This window comes from Misgurnus anguillicaudatus, chromosome 14 (assembly GCF_027580225.2).
Source record: "Misgurnus anguillicaudatus chromosome 14, ASM2758022v2, whole genome shotgun sequence".
NCBI lineage: Eukaryota > Metazoa > Chordata > Actinopteri > Cypriniformes > Cobitidae > Misgurnus > Misgurnus anguillicaudatus.
Window position 1 is genome coordinate 25173377 of NC_073350.2, and position 19032 is coordinate 25192408.

At 37.2% G+C, this 19032-nt stretch overlaps 2 protein-coding genes across 7 annotated transcripts in view; one reads left to right on the forward strand and one right to left on the reverse strand.

Moving 5' to 3' along the window:
* The window catches only part of scml2 (Scm polycomb group protein like 2), a 32512-nt gene extending 29911 nt beyond the window's left edge, over nucleotides 1-2601 (reverse strand). Inside the window, exons 1-5 of one of the 4 annotated variants that reach the window (XM_055183882.2) lie at nucleotides 1643-1839; nucleotides 1482-1552; nucleotides 493-580; nucleotides 294-365; nucleotides 137-207 (exon numbers count right to left, since the gene is read on the reverse strand). In XM_055183882.2, coding sequence (XP_055039857.2) covers nucleotides 137-207; nucleotides 294-365; nucleotides 493-514 — 165 coding nt within the window. In that variant the 5' untranslated portion in view covers nucleotides 515-580; nucleotides 1482-1552; nucleotides 1643-1839. Of the gene's footprint in view, nucleotides 1-136; nucleotides 208-293; nucleotides 366-492; nucleotides 581-1481; nucleotides 1553-1642; nucleotides 1840-2551 lie in introns of those variants that run through there. The other 3 variants (XM_055183879.2, XM_055183881.2, XM_055183880.2) reach the window with 3 other exon arrangements.
* A 1889-nt stretch (nucleotides 2602-4490) lies between these two features.
* cdkl5 (cyclin dependent kinase like 5) overlaps nucleotides 4491-19032 on the forward strand; it is a 59648-nt gene continuing 45106 nt past the window's right edge. Inside the window, exons 1-3 of one of the 3 annotated variants that reach the window (XM_055183877.2) lie at nucleotides 4491-4693; nucleotides 5605-5884; nucleotides 6114-6148. In XM_055183877.2, coding sequence (XP_055039852.2) covers nucleotides 5821-5884; nucleotides 6114-6148 — 99 coding nt within the window. In that variant the 5' untranslated portion in view covers nucleotides 4491-4693; nucleotides 5605-5820. The remainder of the gene's footprint in view (nucleotides 4694-5604; nucleotides 5885-6113; nucleotides 6149-19032) is intronic. The other 2 variants (XM_055183875.2, XM_055183876.2) reach the window with 2 other exon arrangements.

The window sequence follows — 19032 nt, forward strand, 5'->3', positions numbered from 1 at the left end:
TTGGCTCTACATTATTAGATATTAGATCATTCTCACAATTAAAAAATATATCAGATACTGATGACAAAATGAAACTATGTTCAAAACTTAGTCACCCTTTTGGAAGAAAATCAGCATTAATATTAGACGGATGTACCTGTCGGAAACAGCTGGGGGATGCAGGAAAAGAGGAAGTCTCTTTCAAATATGTCTCCCAGCTGAAAGACTCTGAGAAATGAACAGTGGAGTGAAATGTACATAGAAAAAAGCACATAGGAGAACACATTTGCTTTACAGTAAAGAGAAATGTGTACCTTTGAGGGCTCTGTATGGGTGTGGATCATCATTATTCTTCCCTGATTTTTCCTTATTACTTTTTCTGTGGTCTGCAAAATCCAAAAGAGTCTTTAACATTCATGTGATAATAACATACATGTTACTGAATTACAAAAGAGATTAATAAAATGTAAAGATTTCAATTGTCCAACTGGGCTGAAATATAGCAATTTTGACCTTTTTGAGGAGTTCTGCCCATGGTGACCTGAAGCAGCACATTAAGTTAAGATCAACAGGACCAATAGCACAGCTCCTAAACAGACAACTGGATTGAGAGAGCAAATAAAGATCCTTAAATGAATTATTAGAATTATTAAACATATTACTAACTCCAATGCCATTATATTCTTTACATTTCAATAATCTGTTATAATACCACAGGATGTCAGGTTTGGGACAGAATCCATACATCCATCCTGGAAACCATATTACAAAACACAGGGATTATAGCGTATACATTCTGCTGGCATCTGAAAACAATTTATTGCAACATCTACTGTGCTAAAAATATGTATATCACTAAATCACAAGTATACCTTCAAAGAGGCTTACTAAGAAAAGCTTTTCTACTATTTGACATCATAATAAGTTACTGCAGCATCTGAGAAACCCTGCGTTCTGTGATCAAAGCCTTGCTTCTTCCAGCAAGTGATAAGTCACATCTCAGTTTGGAGAAAATTGACTACAGCTGATGTACTGTGCAAACTGACACTGGGATGTCTTTTTTTTTTTACTCCAAAGCCGAAGCAAAGCAAAAGATAAACAAACAAGAAAGACTGGAAACGGTATACACATATAGTACATTAGTAATTGAGCTTTTAAATGCATTTTTGTATGAAGACAAATGTTACTAACAAATATACATATTTGGATTTTTAATGTGAAGAGCCATTGCGCATGGTCTACTATTATAGAAGTACACTACACAAACATCAAAGCTGAAAGTATCAGTATCAAAGTCTTCTTTAGATTGGTGATTTTAAGTCAAACTACCTTTTTTATATATAAAACTCCAACTCCAGTGTGATAAAGAAATATCTAATAAACATTTTCATAATAAACTCGGATAAAGAAATGTGATACATGTTGAGATATTAGAACTGAAAGGTGCTCATAAAAAAGTTTCTAGAAGTATCAAGCATGCAATAAAATGTGCACTTTCTTACATTTGCCCAGACAAAGAATCAGATGAGAAAAACCCAGATGATGCAAAATCCAAGAAATCCAAAACAGAATCCTGAAAACACGAATACACGTCGTGCTAATGGGAACAGATATAAACAATCCTTTCGATGTCACGGCAATGTTTCTGCTTTTAGACTCTCACCTCCTCTTCTTCGACTTCTGTCTGGAGACTAGACAATCTCTCTCCCCCTCTTCTTCTCCTCATTCTTCTGTCCTAAGCTGTGAATCCCATTCAGAGTTGTCATAAACATTCCAAACAGCCGTAAAAAAGGTCATTAACCAGCGTACACTTGTGGGAGTCTGCTCCAGTACATGAAAGGATTCCAGCACCTTCCATTAAGATGTCTACATTTTGTGGTCTCTCTCTCTCTCTCTCTCTCTCTCTCTCTCTCTCCCTTCAAGGCCCATGCAACATACCCCCAAACAGGAAGCTTTCTCTATAACATGGCTGATTTTAGGCACAGATGGGAAAAATGAAAGACAGACATTGGGCTGTTGAGATTTATGAATTAACAAATGAGTGAGATGACATGGATGTCAAGAGTTGTTTTTCAAGCATCATGTGCAAGGGGATTTCTTTCTTTCAGAAGGCTATATTAAAAAAAGGAATCCAAGGTTTATGGGATAGTGAGGGTAAATAAAAGTAAAAAAAAGGTAACCCTCAGAGCACTATGCAAAACAAAATCACTGTTTTGCAGTATAATGTGTTTTTAAATACATTTAAATGTTTTGCTCAATGAGTTTGACAGTGTTAGGAATTTATCCAGGTTGCCTGAGCCATTTCCAGTGGTACATTGTGGTGGGAAATGTAATTGCAGTGTTATAATTTCTATTTAGTGTTATGTCATCAATTGTTATTCGTATTAAATGCAACATATATATATATTTAAAATAGCAGATATTTATATTTTTATCTCCTGTAAATATGAGATTGTCGATTTGATTGTACCAATAAAGAAATTCTGAGAGAACTGTTAGTTCAGTGAATGACAGTCACAATAGTACACATTCATTCTGCATCAGTAAAAACGTGACACTAATGTTTGCTCACCATGTAAATGTTGGACAGTACTTCTGCGTTTCTGTAGCTGTGTCTCGTTTCAGAAGGCTGAATTTTTTCGTCCTCCAGAGGTTGCATCCTCTGAAGGATGTGGTATATGGAGGGTCCTCAACCTGGAATAAACGAGACATCCATTATAGGATATATGGACAGAAAAGGAAACAGGAAGTATCACATTGCCAGTGTTGGGGAAAGTAATGCATTACAATTTAAGTTACTCCCCAAAAAAGTAACTAATTGCGTTACTTAGTTACTTTTCATGGAAAGTAATACTTACATTACTTTTGCATTACTTTTTCTTACTTGGCTGAATGCCTTGCAGGTGTTTTTTATGACTGAGAAGTTCTGCATTCAGAAATTGCATATTTTCCTTGCAAAAATGTCAAGCTCTGTCCTGCCATCTTCATTTCTGAATCTGTTCCCACTCAGGCGGACAAGCATAGATGGGTACTTCTATGTGACTATGTTCAGTTGAATTCAGTAAAAAAATAAAATCGAATTTATTAAACTGAAAATAACTCGCATTACTCTTTAAAAAAAACTTAAATATTAATGCGTACATTTATAAAGTACTGTGTTACGTAAATTTGGAGTAATTTGAAAATTAAATGCATAATAATATAATATATAGTATTATTTTATATTATAATTGATATCTATAAAAGTGCCAGAAATGACAATATCATAATTTAAAATGAGTGTTTATTATTTTTTTAAAGACCAGCTTGTAACTTCATTATTAATCTAAATAGTTTTTAATAGTTAATTTTATATTACTTGATAGAGAAAATGTGCCTCATTTATGTGTGTAAGTTCATTTAAATTTACATTATCTAATAAGATAAAATATTTAAAATTTAAGGGTCTGTATTATCCCCTTCTGACATCACAAGGGGAGCAAAATTTCAATTACCTATTTTTTTCACATTCTTGCAGAACAGTTTACCAAAACTAAGTTACTGGGTTGTTTACATTTTCTGGTTGATACAAGCACTTACAGGTAGGGCCCAATTATAGCACTAAAACATGGAAAAAGTCAGATTTTCATGATATGTCCCCTTTAAGCCTTATTCACGGATGCCTATTAAATAGACTGTAAAAAAAATATGTATTAAGACAGTGTTTGGTTATTTTATAACATATATCTTTTGGGTTATGCAAAGTTTTAAACTAATTTATGGGATAGAAATTTGCTGTGTGGGGAGCCTTGAGGTACAAAATTGAGAACGACAGTATTGTTCAAATAGGGATTATCGCTAGATGGCACCACGCGCTTTCCTTGAAAAAGCAATCCATGAGTTTGGTTTGACCGTGTCCCACAATCACATTGTAAACTAAAGGGAAGATCAATCAAAATATTACATTAGTAAGGATTTAAATTATGATATAGTGCGATTATTTAGGTTGACAAGGAAATACCCAAAATGGCAGAATTATAGATTATCCACTATGATTTATAATCTGTAAAAAACATAATAATGTCGATAGATAGATAGATAGATAGATAGATAGATAGATAGATAGATAGATAGATAGATAGATAGATAGATAGATAGATAGATAGATAGATAGATAGATAGATAGATAGATAGATAGATAGATAGATAGATAGATAGATAGATAGATAGATAGATAGATAGATAGATAGATAGATAGATAGATAGATAGCGCATGTTAACATTGCTCAACCGAACCCATCCGCAAATGTTCCTCCCCTTCTGGAGCATCGAGCGTTCCTCCATTCTGATTGGCCACAGTGAGGTTCGGCTCCGATCTGCACTCGAATGCCATTGGTGAACAGCACGTCAGTCAGTTTAGTGCCGTTTCAGTCGATACCGACATTCCGCAACCTACTACCGCGAAGGCACTGGCTCATTAACATTAATGAGGCTACGCGATAGGACACACCAGAAAGGTAACCAGGCAACGTCAGCGTGACTTGATTAATATTCATAACGGGAGCCTTTGCCGTAGTGGGATCTGTAATTTCGCCGCTGTTAGGTTGTCAATGTCTCAGAATGAAGGTGGATACTGTTGCAGCTGCGATGATGGGTTACCACTGCAGGTGAAAATGAAAACATCGTTACTTGGCGATGTGAGAGGAGAGTTTGCCCATCGTTGTCTCGGATATAAGTGAGTATTGTTGTTGGATATATTTCTGTAATGTACAGCGGTTGTTGTTATTACGCGTAGGCTATTCGTTGATGGACGTTGGATGTGTTTGGCGTTTTTCTGACAGACACGCGCACCTCGCGCGTTCCCTGCCCACACGCACCAAAAGACAGAAGTCACCTGTTATAGATTATGTCATGCACATTTGCGTATCATTTTCGATATATGTTTAGATAGCTGGGCGCTCAATAAATCGTTGTGATTTTTACCGCACCGTGTTTTTACCGTTCATTCAAGAGTGGGTGTGAATGGTGTGGGCTGTCAGTCATTTCTTAATGCAGTAACACAATCATTGCCTATGCTTAGATGAATATAATGCGTAAAATAATAAACTTTTCATCGACCTACAAATATTCTAGCGCGCGCACACGCATACCGCGCAACACATCAAATGCAGACACGCGCCCCCCGCTATGCACAATGCAAAACATATACAAGGAGCTTTGGGTGTCACGACGTGACCTGCGTAACGCATGTGCAATGTTTCAAAAACTGGTCATCACAAATGAAGGTAGATGAATAGCTGTCCGACATGGTGACAGCCATTCAGGCATGTGTGTTATCATCATATTACATCACTGACTTTTGGTTAAGGGATGAATTCTGAAGCACACCCACCTGTAATTCTCGAGCTCTGTGGTTTGTTATTCCCCACACTATTGGAAAATTGCAATGCCAGTAGGCAAAACAAACCACGACAATCGTGTATGCGTCCTGTCTCAGTAAAATGGTCTTAAGTAGCATCATTTGATGCACATCATGCATGTGAGTCATTTACATTTTACAAAGTATGTATTGTTGCAATATTCATGAAAACTCTGACCTCTTCTTTGCCAAACCTTTTCATGCATTCCTGTCCTCGTCTTCCTCAGGTGACCGAGTGTGTGTCTGCATGTGTGTGTGCATTGTGTGTTAGTCTGCAGGAATGTCTGTCCGTATGTGTGTGTGGATTATAAGGAAGCGCATTGTGACCAACCGGGAGCGGATTTTTGCTGCAATGACCCGTTCAAGCACAAATTTCTGTCCCATCGTCCGGCCTTCCCATCCTCTCGGCCCAGACATGCACCATCTCGCCATCTTTTGACTTGATGAAGATTCCTTACATCGGTAATGTGATGAATAAATTTGAGGTCCTTGGGATTGTAGGAGAGGGTGAGTGCATCTTTTGCTTTTAACATTCAATACACGTGATCAGGGTCTTTGATGACTTAAGGAAATAATTTTTTTCCATTCTTGTTGCATTAGTGATTTGTCAGTATCCATGTAAAAATTGGTGAATTGCTGATAAAATAAGGTGCATGTACATAAGATATAAATGTATATGGTATGGTACTATAAACTGAACGGATTTACAAAAAATATATTTTCTTTCTCTCCAAAGGAGCCTATGGGGTGGTCCTGAAATGCAGGCACAAGGTAATACATGCGTTTGCAACTTGTTGATTTAAACATAGTCGGGTATATATGTAACCTATATAGTCATACTTGCCTGCACAAAACACTTAGCTGTAGTGTGTGTGCAGAAAAGCATGTCTGCATCTGTTAATACTCTTTAATGGTTAGTAGTGAGGTTAGTTATTATTTTACTCTTAAGAAAAAATAGTCTGAGACTTAAAATTTATGAGCCTTGAGGGTGTAACTCAGAAGTGTTGCATAATGTTTTGTAAATATGATTGAACTCTTTAACAGTACATTTGTTGATATATATTTTTCTAGAAATATATTTTCAATTGTAATATGGCATGGTTCCCTAGCAACTGGTTCTTTTAAAATTTGTGGGCTCCTCCAAATGTATTGCTTTTGGCCTAGTTGGCATATCCTCTTCATTGTTTGCAAGGCATTTTTAGACAGTTGAACATTGCTAGACTAACCCACAATAAGATAAATATAGATGTATTGTCAAACCAGTGAGAAAGTGCTGATGCACTGTTTGAAGATGCAGTGCATTCTTCTGTTCTACGGTATGCATTGATTTTCAAAACAGCTTGTTATAGTGTTTGGTATACAAGCTACTTTGGATCTGAGATTGAACGGTGGATTATTATTTATACATTATTAAAACTGCCCGCTTGTTAACCTCCTAAGACGCGAGCTTTGTTTTGGCTTGCATTTTAGATTTCTTCCAGCTATTTGGGGTTAGGAAGAACCAATAAATATATTAACCAAATATTTTTCTTTGAAGACGAAGCAGTAATTGTCCATGTTTGTGTACAACAAGTTCCAGTTACACAGAATGAAGTATTATGGTGCAAACAACAAAAATCGTGATGTCCACATATGTGGACACACCAGGTCTTGGGAGGTTAATGTTTTATTCAATATTCCCACTGTTGGTATTTAAGTCATGGTTGCATGCCCAGGATGTGTCTTCACGTCTGGGCAGGCGGCAACTGTGTGGCTGGGTGCCTGGTATGATGATGAATGACAGTACAGTGCCACAGAATGGTTAGGGCTCATTACACTTTAGATTTCACTGACCTCGATGTGCACGGAGAAAATGCATGCTCTTATCTTGACATTCAGTGGACACTTTTATCTAAAGTGACTCATAGTGCATTTAAGCTATACATTTATGAGGATGTGTGTTCCCTGGGAATCGAACCCATGACCTTTGCACTGTTGACGCAGTGCTTTACCAGCTGAGCAATAGGAGCACACATCTTATCTGTAGAGATGCATGTAATTAGAGTACATAGATCTTTGAGGAAAAAGGTTAAAGTTTTTCATTGTTCAATACTGACTTATGGAACTGTCACTGAATCACAGACTGTAGACAAATATCTGTCTTTCAAATGTCTTTGAAATCTTTGTCGATTGATTTTGACATTAGACAACTTAAATAATCAGGTTGCTGTAACATGACAGTGATTGGATGACAAAAAGAAATGAATATAGCCCTATTTTCATGGATAATTGTGCTTTCCCATTCAAGGTTTCCATGCATTATTGTTATGATAATGATACATACAGTAGCAAGTATACTCCTTAATGTGCCAAAACATAAACTGTGCCTCTGCTTTTGGGTCAGACATCGATTTCTCTATTTTATTGAATGCATTTGATTTTAGTTAAAACCATAAGTGACTGATTCTTTTTAGCATATTAGTCCCCAACTTAAAAAAGACTGTAAGCCATTCACATACATGGGGTCTGCACTGGAGAGCTACATGAAACCAAAGATTAAGCACTGTTGTAGGAGGACATTGCAACACCCAATATGGCCGCTCTTGTGCCTAAGTCCGCCCTCTAGTTAAAATAACCAATCGATATCAAGCGATAAAGACTGACGATTCTCTCGGGGAGGGACTCTAGACAGAGTCGCGTGAGGCACATGCCAACCTTTGCATCACAACCACGAAAAACATTTTTAGTGCAAATTGAGCTTAAGAAACAAAAGTTATGTTACAGTTGATGACAAGTTTAATTGTTGGTCAGAAATATGTCAATATCAGAAATATTGACTTTACTAAAAGACAGTGGTGGCTCGTGACTGCTCATTCGAGGGGCGCTAATTCAAAATAAGTATTTGGAGTGTCATGTGTGTTGCTCGTGTTTTCAAAATATGTGTTTGTTGGGTCATGTGAACCATGTGCATCACATGTTTTGTCAAAATAAGTGCATGCTGCACACGCGTCAAAACCGTTTATGATAAAGGAGACGCTCACGTTCAGAAAATACACGCAAGACACTCCATTAACAGTAAACTCTGATTACGCATGAGATTATGCGAGGATCTGGCACACGAGAGCGTCTCTTTTATCATAAACCCGTTAGACGTGTCTGCAGCAGGCACTTTTTTTGACAAGACACGTGATGCACATAGGTTCACTCGACGCGCCTAACACACATTTTGAAATTACGAACCACACACATGACGGGGTACATACATGCTGTGACGAACTTCGCATCGTGCGCCCTCAAAAAAAAGGAGTCACGGGCCGCCACTGCTAAAAGGACTTTTGGATTTTGCTTCAAACCTGAATGTTTGACTGTAAAAATTGAGTTCTTGAAAAAACTGAAAACATCTGAATGTTTTTTCATTTAGAAACTGGATTGCATTTTGTTACTTTTAGCTTACAAACACTTACAAACAGGCTTGGTAGAACAACACTCTTGACATCAAACACACCCCATTCAGATTGAACAAACCTGACATATTTCACAGACATCTTGTATCATTGAGTTTAATTTACATACTGTACAATCTGCATACTCGATATGTACAGTTCATTTGTGCATTAATACAACAAATCAAAGATATGATGCTTCAATTCAATTTATTTATTCATTTTTATTTCACACAGATCCTTAGAACCTTCAAGATTAATCATAGTGTACAATATCTCACTAATCTAAAGCAAAAATGAATGCTTGAAAATCAATATTTTCTACTGAATGTTTTAAATGGGACATATCATGAAAATCTGACTTTTTCATGTTTAATTGCTATAATTGGGTCCCCAGTGCTTCTATCAACCTAGAAAATGTGACAAAGAACAACTCAGTAACTTCGTTTTTGTAAAACATTCTCTGCAAGAGAAAAAAATAGGTCATTGAAATTTGGCTGCCCTTGTGATGTCAGTAGGGGATTTTATTAAAATAATACCTCGCCTTAATCTGCACTATCCAACCACAGCACTGCCATTTAGTGCAGTGATCAGCTCATTTGCATTTAAAAGGACACAACCAAAAACGGCACATTTTTGCCCACACCTACAAAGTGGGAATTTTAACATGTTATAATAAATTATCTATGTTTTTTTTTTTTTTTGCTAAAACTTCACATACGCACTCTGGGGATACCAAAGGTTTATTTGACATCTTAAAAAATGTCCTGTGAAATGTCCAATTTAAATGAACTGAATGGTTGTATTTGTATCTAGTGCTGCAACGACGCGTCGACGTCATCGATTACGTCGACTATGAAAATACGTCGACATGCGTAAAATGCGTCGACGCGTCGCTGTTTACATTCATTTCGCTTAATGGCGGCTTTTGCTCCTGGCAGTGTTATCCATACATTGATTTGTTTGTGTGCGCCACAAAATCAACAATGGCCGCAACATTTAACGTTACATTTTTATTTTCATTTAAAACGGCTTCATTTATTGTTGTGCGCGCTCGGTGGTGCCTCTCTTGTGCACGCGCGCTCTCTCTCTCTTTCTCTGCGTGAAGCCCCTAGACAGCGCCTCTCATACATGACACTGAATGAAAGAATTAAAAGTTGGCTGTGTTTTGTACTTGCATTTTCACGTAAACGTCAGCTGTTACTGGCAGAGAAGACGACTGATTCGAGTTTATCATGAAAGATTAGCAGTGTTTTCCCACACAAACAGGTTATGTGCTTGTGCGCGAGCTCTCTCTCCTATGCCCGCGCATGCCTTCTGTAGTAACTCTGTGTAATGGCAATTTTTTAATTTGCGCCGAATTGTGAGTTGTCATGCCACCGGGTTGAAGGTTGCTGCTGCCAGCACTTATTCAGCCCCACTCGCGTAATTTGCCGGCTTTAAAAATGTTAGCGCAAGACGCACGGGTTGCTTTTCAAAGCGCTCGCCTGTGAACACGAGTTTAGATTCAGATGCGTCTGTATTTGAGGGCGTTTGCCGCGCGTCTAGATGCGCGACCTGATACGAACGGCCACTTAAATGAAAATGAGAAAAATAATGAATGATCTATGAATAGTTATATTATTCATCGTCTTCTGATAACAAAAACTTATTTGATGCAAAACTCATCAGTTTATTTAAAACGTTTCATATTAAAATATAATGTTTTCTTAAGTAAAACAAGTCCATTCAATATTTGTTCTTTTATGAAAGGTATTTGGCAATGTACATGATCCAAGTACTAAAAATTAAGATAAGGATTTTTTATTTTTCCTCCTGTTCCTCTGCATACTTGATAAATCTTGCTTGTGTATTCTGTATATCAGGGGTTTCTAACATTTTCAACCCAACAGGTAATCTCAAGACCCACCTTTTTTAAAAAGAAATATAGGGGAAAACACACATTTGTTCCCTTTTAGTAGCTTTTGAATATGTTTAATTGAATAATATAAAAATACCTTATCTTAGGGCTGCAAGATTAGAGCAAAAATCATAATTGTTTACTGTATTTGCATTGATTTGGAAATTATCTATTTAAAAAAATACAATGAATTGCAAGGATGCAGAAAACAGTTCACTATTGCACACTTATGTATATGCTACTGAGGATTTAACTGTATTATTTTAATATAGTCAGTCATGAACTAAAGTGGGCCGGTCTAAGTCATGAAACTCCATGGGCTGAAAATGAGTCCGACTCCGGCCCTGGGTGGTTTCCATTAGCTTAAGCTAGGACTAGACCTTAGTTTAATTAAAAAATATAATTAGTTTAAACAAACATGCTTTACTAAAAACATTACTTGTGTGCATTTTGAGGCCAAACTAAGGGCACTGGTGTATTTTAAAAGTGCAAGATGTTTTCAGTTTGGACAGCTCTTATATTTATTTTAGTCTAGGACTAGTCTAATCCCTGTCTGGGAAACTGCCCCTATATATCTGACAACAGAACAGATAATATGTGAAAATAGCATTCAGTTGTGTTAAAAAACAATAAAACAAACAATAACTGTCAGATCAGACAGAGAGTAGAAAACAGATTATCCAACAGATTAAATAGCTAATCAAAAAAGAACACTGTATTAATAATAAAAAATAGTCGTTAGACTAGTCGACTAATCGGAAAAATAATCGCTAGATTAGTCGACAGAAAAAATAGTCGTTAGTTGCAGCTCTATATTACACACGTAAGCATGTCATTAATTTATGGGGTCATGTAAAATGTGAATGAACGAATACACAAACTACTGATACACAAACAAACATAAAAACAACTTTACAGGTTTCATATTTTATGCATTCATACTCATTCATATTTTATATGGTTACAGTCATTAGTATGTGTTAAGCAATGGTTTTGTCTCATGTTTAGTTATGTACTGTACTTCCCTAGGACTTTTCTTTGATAGTAAACTGTACCACCAACCTTTAAAAAGCTCAGTTCTCTGTTCCTCTTTGAGAAGGCTCTTGTTTCAAACTATTGGCATTGAAATCTCCATTGTTCCTCTCAAGTCTGCCCAAGTGATGCTATCCCAGAGAGTAGGGGGCCATGAAAGCCCTATTGTGTGTGACCGAACACATCAACTGCTGTTCTTTATTTGGTTCAGATTCTTGTGTGTCTCTTGTTTATTGTATTGCATGTTTGTATTGCAATATACAAATACACAACTTGTTTGTTAGTTTTTGTTAGTTACTATTCTTCCAAAATGACCAAGTATGCACACAGAAAAAGCATTTTTTTCTCAGCCGTCACAAGACATGAACATTGCATTAAAATACAGTGTTATGGATGGCTTGACTGAAAAGAGATTTTAAGAGAAAAGTTTAAGTTTATATAAAAATCTGTAACTTTTATGGCAGCCTTTAGGAAAATCTGAAAGTATTCAAATTTTAGTAAACTGAAAGTTTAAGAAAAGCAAAACTAAAGCGTAAGTCTCAATTAAACATCCAATGATCCTCTAGTCTACTGCACTGGTCAGTTTTAGTCTGTATTTTCTTTGTAAGCGTGCTTAATTAAAAAGAGTGGAAAGAAATCCAATGTTAGGAGCAGCAATTTATTTATTTGTCAGCAATGTGCAATCACACCCACACTGATTAGCATTTGAACAGCTCATTTTTTAAGATCTGCTAAATGACTGCTGGCAATGTGAAGCTGAAGTGCTTGATATACTCTTCTCAGATGTGTATACACATACCGCATGGTTCTGCAAGTGATGGAGAGTATCTGAATATGAAAGCTTGTTCCCTTTGGTGGAGCCGAATATTTTTATAGCGTATCAGCCGAATTGAGGACAGGGAAGAAAGAGGGAACGTGACTGTGCATTAACATTAAATAGGTCACCTTGAGTGGGAACACTGGCTGTGGAGGGCCGTGTTGAGATGACTGTGCAAGACTTCGTGAATAAGATTGTGTTTGACAGAATTGGCTAGATGGAGAGTTGAGTCCTGTTTCATTAGGAAGGATAATGTTTTGGTCACGGTCTTGCATAGTTGTTGTTTTTTGTTATTTATGGATGAAATGACGTAATAGATGTTAGCATAATTTATAGTTTTCTTGAGTGTTATTAAAGTCCCCTTGAACAGGATATCGCAATCGACTTTACTTCCTTATTGTGTTCGTATTTCCGTGTCAAACGGAATATCAGAGGAAAATAGTATTCGTTGCTTGTATTTTCCATTATAAAAAAATTGGATATAAAAAAGTAGTCATTTCGTTAAGAGATTAAACTCGCAGCAGATTGACAGTTGGAGGGGACAGGGTTAACAGTTGATCCCACCCAAGCTGTCTAGCTGATGTCATCAGGAAATGATTGCCAAAAAAGGGCAGAAGTACATTTTTAGATTTTGATTAAAGTTTATAAGGTCACATGAATTTTTTTAAATAATTACTCACAGAATTGTTTTTATAATGAGTACTGCAATATTTCATTAAAAAATAAAAATAGTCAGTTTTGATTTCATGGGGACTTTAAATGGGTACCACTGACTTTTCTACCCATTCTCACCAAGATGCGTACAAATGACACGCAGTGTGATTATCGTGCAATAGATACGCCAAATTCTGCTTTTGCGTGCATATGATACACCAGTCCTTTCCATTCACATATATGGCGAATCGTTTCGTGTCGTTTTATTTATTGTTTTCTCATTTGTTTTGTTTTTAAACCATTTTCGCTTGGGTTTAGGGTTAGATTTCAGATTTGTTTAAGCAGGTTATTTAATATACAGGTTTCTCTATGTTTTTGTCTATATTTAAGCCATGGTTGCTTGGAGTTGGGGTGAGAGATGGGGTTTGGGTTAGAATGTCATTTTTATATAACAAAAAGTTGTTCTAACCCTAAACCCAAGGGACAATGGTAAAAAAAACAGAAAACAAATGAGAAAACAATAAATAAAACGACACGAAACGATTCGCTATATAAGTGAATGGGAAGGACTGGCGTATCATATGCATGCAAAAGCGGAATTTGGCGTATCTATTGCACGATAATAACACTGCGTGTCATTTGTACGCTTTTTGGTGAGAATGGGTTCGACTTTTAGGTATTAGCAGTTACACTTGAAGAGAGTTGAATACAACTATAATTCAATGACATAACAACTATCTAAAGCTTGAACATTATTTTAGGTGCTTAACATCCAAATCTAGTTGAAACATTAACCTTTATGTATTTATGGTAGGCTGGAACCATAAAGACAATGCAGATGTGAATGTCTTAGAGAAGCTCTTTGCAAAAACAAATTAAATTGCAAGCAGTGATTAATTAATCTTTCTTAGTCTCTGACCCGGCTTAATCCTCATTCAGCAAATGAGCCCATCCATGGTGTTATAAATGAAATTGTGTTTGTTTTCTTTCACCCGAGTACTCACGTTTTCTTTTGAGCAGAAATCGTGCTTTAGATCTGGTGGCACTGGCAATAAATCGAAAGTATCATGAAGGCTTAAAATGGATTCTAATGACCCTGTACAAGATATTATTTAGCACTTCCACGTGCCTATGTCACTGTGTTGCTTTTAAGGCAAAGATGTTCAGCCATGTGTCTAATGTAAACACGCCTGTGGTATTATTAGAAGAACAATGGCTGTATAGTCAATGGAAAAACAGTCAATATGTGGGACACTAATTCTAATGTACTGTATAGATCCTATGGAAAGACAACATGCAGTGCTGCCCACCTCCAGCTTAGGCAGACATTCAAACAATTTAATGTTCAATATTTTACAGTACTCTTGTAGGCCACTTTAATTTATCCAAAGAAAATTAATAAAGTGTATTCAGTCTATACATTTTATAATCGTTTGTGTGTTCCCTGCCCTGGTGTTCGAAAACCATGACTTTAATGTTGCTAACTCAGTGCTTTACCAGTTGAGCCACACAAGGACTTTTATCGCAAAATACTTTTACATTTACGCATTTGGCAGACACTTTTATCCAAAGTGACTTACAGTGCATTGAAATGTATACATTTGATCAGTATGTGTGTTCGATTTTCAGTGCAATGCAAGGCTGAGCTATACAGGATCATTGATTTAATGCTAATGATCAATTTAATGCTTAAGTCAGTTAACTTTCATGTAATAATGTAATAATGGTTACAGCAATAATAGCAAATTAAGATTGAAGTGAAGGCATTGCCTTTGAGATATTAGTGACATAACCCCCTTCATGATCCTATTTTTTCAGGTTTTAAAGTTTAAAGCATTTTTGTCACAATGTAAATTGAGTTAGGAATATGATTTTAAGCACTTTGACACCCAATCTCATTCTTCTTCTTTGATTCACTTTTTTTATTAACATTACAGCAAAAACGTTCCCAGATGGAATTCATTTAAATAAGAAAAGTAAGAGAATTTCAAAAGACAACTCTTTAAATAGAGACCTCTTGAATCCAGGTGATATCAAATTTAGCTGTAAACTACTCAGATTCTGCTTGAGGCAAAAGGGGTTCGAGTTCACAAGGTTTTTTTTATCAAAACAGAGACATTTTGCCAGCTCAGGAACTTGGCTTGGCATGAGAGACGTTTTGTTTTCTATCTTAACAGCATGGACAATAGTGCTGTGACGGATCGCAGTTGATCCGTGATATGTACGGATCACGACCCACGGTTCGTCTCGCATGCGTTCGCAGACTAATATGCTAATTTAAATAGGGAAAGTTTATCCTTTGCACGTGTTTTTAAGGCTTGCAAATGTTAACATTCAAGTGTTTTAAAACAATTTAACCACAAAAAGGCACTAAATTGAGCAGATTTCTGTACGCACATACGGTTAAATGTGTCCGGTCCAGCTCCAGTCAGACGTAATTATCCCTTCAAAAATCAGAATGCCTCATGTGTAAAATATAGAGAGAGTTGCGCTAATGTGTATCATACTGTAGTCCATTAACATACATTTGCTGAATAGAGCAATGAAAAACAACAAAGTTTTTATGTGAAGTGAAAAACTTCCAGACGCGCAGTTTGGAATTCGCCCTCCGCCTGTGTGTGTGCATGCGTTTAAAGGCAGAATAGGCAGGAATTATCCAAAAAAACTTTTTTACAAATTTGCTCAAACTGACCTTATATACCAATACATAAGTAAAATGTAAGTACTCTGAAAAAGAGAGTATAAAAATCGAGTGTCTGTATACCTCTCAGCACTGTTTTAAACACAGCTAACTTTTCCATTCACTCCACCCCCTCCCTTCTGGGTTTCTTCTTAAGCCACGCCCCCAAAACACATGAACGCGCGAATTACCTCAGACAAGCGGAGAGGAAGGAGCGCGGTGCATGTAATAACATCAAGTCACAATCACATGTAATAATACACCTAACTTTATCACTAGGAATATAAACAGATGGCTTTTATAAACGGATGGCTTTTAGTACTCACTCAGCCAGTGTTTTGCATGGAAGAGTTTCTGTGATGAAAGCATTGTTGACTCTGACGAGGACTACACTCCGCAGACAATACCGCTACCGCATCATCGACTCGAGGAAAAGCCACGCGATATTTCCTCTCGTTTGATTGCTTCATTTATTCCTTTTTTGCCTTCGCTGACTGGATATGCAGGTACTGTAAGATGTGAATGCAGTTTCTGTGAGTTGTTAGTGCTATTTCTCTGCTGTACTATTGCTCTTCCTATTGCCTCGTGCACGTTCAAATCAATCGGGTGTGCGCATGTCTGGGCAGATCCCATAGCAACGGGTGGAGCCATGGTCGCGAGAGAGAGTGATATTTGAGCAAGCTAATCATATGTTTCGTCCCGGATGGAAATAATTGACTGTGTTTGGCACAGTCGTGAGAGGTCTACAGACACTCGAGTTTTGTACTCTCTTTTTTAGAGTACTTGCATTTTGATTATGCATTTGTATATGGAGACAGTTTGGACAAACTTGTAGGGGGGTTTTTTGGATGATTCCTGCCTACCTTGCCTTTAAGTGCCCTCAGTAGTACATATACAGAGAGATGCGTTTCAAAGAGTAAGCCAACATAAAATCTTTCTGTTCTTGACAGGGCAAATACACACAAAGTGATCTCACATTATTATTTTTCTAATAAAAACATTTGTTTATGTCTTAAATGAATTATAGAGTCAGAAACCAGTCTGTGCTTATTTGTTCTTAAAGAGACAGTAACCTCAATTAATCTACTTCTGTGTCATTAATGTTAATCAAACAACCCAAGACAAAGAGAAAATCACTTCTGTAGCTCTAAAAAAATAATAATATTTAATTTGTACAATAAAGAAAGTGTTATTATTCATTTAATTCGATTTCTGTACTAATGCTAGTTTTAGCCCTTACTTAATGTGAAACTTTGTTCTTTTTTTATAAATGTTTGTAATTTCTTTATTAGGGCCCGAGCACACAAGTGTGAGGACCCTATTGTTTTTGCTCGGTTTATTATTATTAGGGCCCGAGCACACCAGTGTGAGGACCCTATTGTTTTTGCTCGGTTTATTATTATTATTATTATTAGGGCCCGAGCACACCGGGGTGCGAGGACCCTATTGTTTTTGCTCGGTTTATTATTATTATTATTATTATTATTATTAGGGCCCGAGCACACCGGGGTGTGAGGACCCTATTGTTTTTGCTCCGTTTATTATTATTATTATTATGTTTCTTCTCCAAAGTGAATTGCATTTTTGAGGGGCGAAACATGCTCGAAAACTCATAAAATTTTGCACACATATCAGAAGTGGCGAAAATTTACATGTGGCATAGGCGCAAGAAGTGGGCGTGTAGAAATGGCTCGATAGCGCCACCTGCAAAATTTCAAGAGATCAGCCCCCCCGCTACGAAAAACGTACAGATACAAAAATTGGTAGGATCATCTATCACCCCAAGACCTACAAAAAAGTCTCTTGGAGCTGAGCTCTAAACCCCACAGGAAGTCGGCCATTTTGATTTTTCGCTGTGATTTCTGTGCAAATTTTGTCATTTCCAGGCTTCGTACTTTAACGAACTCCTCCTAGAGATTTTATCAGATCGTCATCATATTTGGTCAATCTCATTCAAAGGCCTTTGCGATGTTAAATTGCGGAGCTTTTGACTTTTCGTTGGAGGGTGTGTCCGTGGCGGCCTGACAAAGTTCAGCGTTTTCGCCATGAAACAGGAAGTTGTTATAACTAAGGCATACAATGTCCAATCTGCCACACACTTCACATGTTTGATAAGAGTCTTGGCCTGAACACATTTCAATGCCAATATTCAGCTTCAGTCATAGCGCCACCTAGAGGTAGCAGGAAATGCCATGTTTTACGCTGTGATTTACTGCTCTTAGAGATTTAATCAAATCATCATCATATCTGGTCAGACTGATGTTAACCCCTTTGCGATGATCAATTGTGAAGATCTTGACTTTTCGTTGAAGGGCGTGTCCGTGGCAGCCTGGCAAAGTGTGATATTTCGCCATGAAACAGGAAGCTGTTGTAATTCAGGCATACATTATCTGATCTGCCCCCGACTTCACAAGTTTGATAAGGGTCCTGGCCTGAACACGTCAATATAGCAATAATCAGGTACAGTCATAGCGCCACCTGCTGCACACAGGCGGTGTGGCACATTTTTTGTTCTTTGAATATCCACCTATATTTACCCACTTTAATTCATATCCCCCTGGTTCACTACTTAACTAATGCCATAGGGTGGTGGTGCACATGCGTGCGAGGGCCCTTCCATCGCTGCTTGCAGCTTTAATTATTATTATTAGGGCCCGAGCACCGAGGAGCAGGCCAGAATGGCCTGCACCGAAAGGTGCGAAGCCCTATTGGTTTTGCTCGAATTTATTATTTTTTTTTTTTTTATTTTTTTTTTTTTTAACACTTTTGGGCATTTTGGGTGCCTTAACATACTCAAAAACTCTTGAAATTTGGCACAGACGTCAGAGTCGTCCGTCATTGCGAACGGACAAAGGCTGGAACACGGGCGTGGCACGGGGGCTCTGTAGCGCCCCCTGTAATGCAAAAAAAAACATTGATGCACAGATCGTGCAAACATGTACGCACATGTACGAGATTTGGTACGCATATAGATCTCATCGACCCGAACAACTTTCGCCCTCTAACATTTAAGCTCCGCCCAACAGGAAGTCAGCTATTTTGGATCGTTTAAAAAATGCATGCGTTGAACTTTTGAATACTCCTCCTAGAGGAATCATGCGATTGACACCAAAAGTGGAGAACATGATGTCCAGACATAGGACTTGCTAA